Source organism: Lipotes vexillifer, unplaced genomic scaffold (assembly GCF_000442215.2).
Source record: "Lipotes vexillifer unplaced genomic scaffold, Lipotes_vexillifer_v1.1 scaffold809, whole genome shotgun sequence".
NCBI classification, from domain to species: domain Eukaryota; kingdom Metazoa; phylum Chordata; class Mammalia; order Artiodactyla; family Lipotidae; genus Lipotes; species Lipotes vexillifer.
In genome coordinates this window covers 1,780,726-1,785,957 of record NW_006788521.1, presented here as the reverse complement: position 1 = coordinate 1,785,957, position 5,232 = coordinate 1,780,726, and the positions used below count along the sequence as shown (strand labels likewise).

The following is a 5,232-nucleotide window of genomic DNA, read 5'->3' as shown; positions in this document are numbered from 1 at the left end:
GCACAGGCTCCGGACGCGCAGGCTCAGCGGCCATGGCTCACGGGCCCAGCCGCTCCGCAGCATGTGGGATCCTCCTGGACCGGGGCACGAACCCGTGTCCCCTGCATCGGCAGGCGGACTCTCAACCACTGCGCCACCAGGGAAACCCCACGACACAATTTTATGTGGCTGGTCAGACAGTGATCTGGGCTTTTTGTGGGGAAGATATCTGGTTGCTGGAACATTCTGTCACGGGGCCTTTTGTGATTCCTTAGAGGTCTTCCTGCAGGGAATCTAGGACCCAAGTCCATTTTTGGCCTTTTAACTTCCGCCTGGGCTTCCACCCCGTGCTGGTCACCCTGATCCTCTAGGGGGCCCTTTGGGTGGGAGTCCATCTCCAGATGGCTTTAGCTGGCTCCCTTTGGAAGGGTCATATCAGTCAATCACCAGGAAAACAACTGCAGAGCAGATATCTCTGTCTCTTTCTCTTGACTCAGTCTGGATGGCTCCCTGCTTTTGCCTTTGGTATTTCCCTAGAGGGAATCAAACACCACTCCCTTTGCCTCCCAAAGTCCAAACACTACATACCCAGCTCACCAAATGGTTTGTGGTGGGGGCCAGGGGTGAGCCACAGCACGCAGAAAATTGTCTCCAAAGGAATTCTTACAAAAGTCTCTAAGCACTCAACCCCTAAATGAATTCTTTACCTTTTCTTACATAGCCGAAGGCAGGTGGTGGGTGAATGCTGATAGAACTGATTCCATTTCATTCTCTTTGCCTGTCCCACGTAAGTCGTCTGGCTCCTTTTTTTAGAACATGGAGGTTACCTGAGGCTTATGGAATTGTACTTTGGGGCTTTAGCTGACATTGAGTCAGAAAAAAAATCTCATTTTAAAATCCTATGACATCATCTTTTCTCTGTTTTGGGGGGACAATAATTCTGTAAGGATTTGATGTTATATGGAAAAATGGTTCTATAGGCCAGTAAGTTTGGGGAATGATCCACTCTTTATTCTTCTTACAGAGGGGGCTCTGAGAAGTCCTTCAGCAAAGAAATATGTCTAACTCTGATCAGCCTAGTGTTTTTAGTATCCAAAAGAACTACATTTTTGGGGGGTTCCCTGGTGGCCTGGTGGTTGGGATTCCAGGCTTTCACTGCCGGGGCCAGGGTTCAATCCCTGGTCAATCCCGCAAGCCATGAGGTGTGGCTGAAAAACAAAAAAAAACCCAAAAGAACTACTTTTTGCAGCAAAACGAAGCAAAACCCCACCCCAACTTTTTTTAAAAAACAAACCTTTGTGAAACTGAGATTAAAACATAGTTGGTTTGGTGACACCAAGAGCCAAAGCTGCTCTCTGTTGCCATTTCCTGCATCTGCTTGTGTAACCTTCAGAGAATCTGCCTGTGAATTTCCGGTGGAAACTGAGTCACGGGGAAAGAGAGGGGTGTCCAGTCTGTAGAAGGCTGAGGAGGGCGGTTGCCGCCTGTGTGTACCTCTGAAGCACCATCATGGACGAAGACACTTGCCCTGTTCTTATGGCTCCTGGATGCGCACATAGGGGAGGTCACGGAGGAACACAGGCCTAGATTGAAGTGTCTAGCGCTGTAGCAGGAGGCATAGCTATATGTGTCTCAGGAGGCACTGATCTCCCAGTCACTGGTGTGGCAAACAGATGCTTGGAATCACGTGGGAGACACGCGTGACTTGCAGTCTCTCCTGCCACAGGGATTCTGGGACTGTTGTGGAGCTGGGGTAACATCACAGACAACAAAGTGCCTTGAGGAAAGAAGCTACAGAAATGCAAGCTGCCGGGGGGCACAGGCAGTCAGTGTTCTCCAGCCACAGCCACCTTGATCGGGGGCATGGGCAAGTGACGTGGTCCCTAGTGATGCCTTTGTTCCCAGGGTCCACATATGGAAGAAGGTTTGGCAGCAACAGCAGCAGCTGGGGAGGCCGAGGTGTCCATCAGCACTGCCAGGGAAGCAGAGGCCGGCAGTGTGCCCACCGAGGGACTGACCCTCTCCATGTCCACCAAGCACCCTGGGGGAGGGGTCACTCTGGTAATTAGCTCAGAGTACATGCTTCGCTTCACTTGCTTCTGGAGTTTGGTGGCGTCTCAGGTGGGAGCAGACACTGGCCTTCCTCACCTGTTTGCAAAGGACAGAGTGACAGCCTTGTGGGGCTGAGTCCCAGTAGCCCCTGCATCGGCAGGCGGACTCTCAACCACTGCGCCACCAGGGAAACCCCACGACACAATTTTATGTGGCTGGTCAGACAGTGATCTGGGCTTTTTGTGGGGAAGATATCTGGTTGCTGGAACATTCTGTCACGGGGCCTTTTGTGATTCCTTAGAGGTCTTCCTGCAGGGAATCTAGGACCCAAGTCCATTTTTGGCCTTTTAACTTCCGCCTGGGCTTCCACCCCGTGCTGGTCACCCTGATCCTCTAGGGGGCCCTTTGGGTGGGAGTCCATCTCCAGATGGCTTTAGCTGGCTCCCTTTGGAAGGGTCATATCAGTCAATCACCAGGAAAACAACTGCAGAGCAGATATCTCTGTCTCTTTCTCTTGACTCAGTCTGGATGGCTCCCTGCTTTTGCCTTTGGTATTTCCCTAGAGGGAATCAAACACCACTCCCTTTGCCTCCCAAAGTCCAAACACTACATACCCAGCTCACCAAATGGTTTGTGGTGGGGGCCAGGGGTGAGCCACAGCACGCAGAAAATTGTCTCCAAAGGAATTCTTACAAAAGTCTCTAAGCACTCAACCCCTAAATGAATTCTTTACCTTTTCTTACATAGCCGAAGGCAGGTGGTGGGTGAATGCTGATAGAACTGATTCCATTTCATTCTCTTTGCCTGTCCCACGTAAGTCGTCTGGCTCCTTTTTTTAGAACATGGAGGTTACCTGAGGCTTATGGAATTGTACTTTGGGGCTTTAGCTGACATTGAGTCAGAAAAAAAATCTCATTTTAAAATCCTATGACATCATCTTTTCTCTGTTTTGGGGGGACAATAATTCTGTAAGGATTTGATGTTATATGGAAAAATGGTTCTATAGGCCAGTAAGTTTGGGGAATGATCCACTCTTTATTCTTCTTACAGAGGGGGCTCTGAGAAGTCCTTCAGCAAAGAAATATGTCTAACTCTGATCAGCCTAGTGTTTTTAGTATCCAAAAGAACTACATTTTTGGGGGGTTCCCTGGTGGCCTGGTGGTTGGGATTCCAGGCTTTCACTGCCGGGGCCAGGGTTCAATCCCTGGTCAATCCCGCAAGCCATGAGGTGTGGCTGAAAAACAAAAAAAAACCCAAAAGAACTACTTTTTGCAGCAAAACGAAGCAAAACCCCACCCCAACTTTTTTTAAAAAACAAACCTTTGTGAAACTGAGATTAAAACATAGTTGGTTTGGTGACACCAAGAGCCAAAGCTGCTCTCTGTTGCCATTTCCTGCATCTGCTTGTGTAACCTTCAGAGAATCTGCCTGTGAATTTCCGGTGGAAACTGAGTCACGGGGAAAGAGAGGGGTGTCCAGTCTGTAGAAGGCTGAGGAGGGCGGGGTTGCCGCCTGTGTACCTCTGAAGCACCATCATGGACGAAGACACTTGCCCTGTTCTTATGGCTCCTGGATGCGCACATAGGGGAGGTCACGGAGGAACACAGGCCTAGATTGAAGTGTCTAGCGCTGTAGCAGGAGGCATAGCTATATGTGTCTCAGGAGGCACTGATCTCCCAGTCACTGGTGTGGCAAACAGATGCTTGGAATCACGTGGGAGACACGCGTGACTTGCAGTCTCTCCTGCCACAGGGATTCTGGGACTGTTGTGGAGCTGGGGTAACATCACAGACAACAAAGTGCCTTGAGGAAAGAAGCTACAGAAATGCAAGCTGCCGGGGGGCACAGGCAGTCAGTGTTCTCCAGCCACAGCCACCTTGATCGGGGGCATGGGCAAGTGACGTGGTCCCTAGTGATGCCTTTGTTCCCAGGGTCCACATATGGAAGAAGGTTTGGCAGCAACAGCAGCAGCTGGGGAGGCCGAGGTGTCCATCAGCACTGCCAGGGAAGCAGAGGCCGGCAGTGTGCCCACCGAGGGACTGACCCTCTCCATGTCCACCAAGCACCCTGGGGGAGGGGTCACTCTGGTAATTAGCTCAGAGTACATGCTTCGCTTCACTTGCTTCTGGAGTTTGGTGGCGTCTCAGGTGGGAGCAGACACTGGCCTTCCTCACCTGTTTGCAAAGGACAGAGTGACAGCCTTGTGGGGCTGAGTCCCAGTAGACACTGATTTGGAGGCCGAGGCCTCTGTCGACTCATTCAGCAGGTGCTTGTGGAGTGCTGTGCTGGGCTCCAGGTGAACAGGACAGACCCAGCTCCTGGGAACAGAGAGGGAAGAGGGACAATAGGAGAAGCACAGGGGAGCATCAAAAGAGGCCCAGACTGGGCCCGTGAGCCACGGCCGCTGAGCCTGCGCGTCCAGAGCCTGTGCTCCGCAACGGGAGAGGCCACAACAGTGAGAGGCCCGCGTACCGCAAGAAAAAAAAAAAAAAAAAAGAGGCCCAGAGCCCAGCCTCGGGGGGCCAGGAAGCCTTCCTGGGGAAAGGAGGCTGAAGGCGAGACCAGGGGGATGCTTAGAAGTGATGGGGTGAGACGTGTGTTCGGGAGGAGGGCCAGCAGGAGCAAAGGACTGGAGGCATCAACAGGAGCACACAAAGACCTAAACAAGCACGGCATGGCTGTGGGGCCCGGTGTGAGCAACGGGGAGGGGAAATGTGGCTAGAGAAGCCTCTGAGACCGTGGACACCGTGAGACGGAGCCTGAGTGTCCAGCACAGAAATGGGAAGTCACCGAAGGGTGTTTTTTTTTTTTTTCCCAGATTTTATACATGCTCTTTAATTTCAGCTTTCAGTAAAGCATGAGTGACCTCAAACTCAATTATTTGATCTTATTTCATTTTCCTTTAAATAATATAGAACTTTTATTTGTTTTTGCTCTCATTTTTACTTATTTATGAAAAAATTTTTTTGGCTCTCATTTTACTTATTTAAAATCTTTCTTATTGGAGTATAGTTGCTTTACAATGTTGTGTTAGTTTCTGCTGTATATACAGAAGTCATACAGAGTGAATTAAGTCAGAAAGAGAAACGCAGATATCGTATATCAACGCAATATGTGGAATGAAGGGTATTAAAGCCGGAAGTGATGTAGTCACAGTAGGATCTTAGAAAGATTGGGGGAAGCAACGCTGGAGGTGGCGGG

The 5,232-nt window shown here is 50.4% G+C and overlaps 1 protein-coding gene across 1 annotated transcript in view; it reads left to right on the top strand.

Annotated features, from left to right (window-relative positions):
- Positions 1–5,232, top strand: part of COL15A1 (collagen type XV alpha 1 chain) — a 103,718-nt gene that overhangs the window by 46,737 nt on the left and 51,749 nt on the right. Inside the window, exon 8 of the mRNA XM_007461650.1 lies at positions 1,885–2,040. Within this exon, the coding sequence (XP_007461712.1) occupies positions 1,885–2,040 (156 nt within the window). The remainder of the gene's footprint in view (positions 1–1,884; positions 2,041–5,232) is intronic.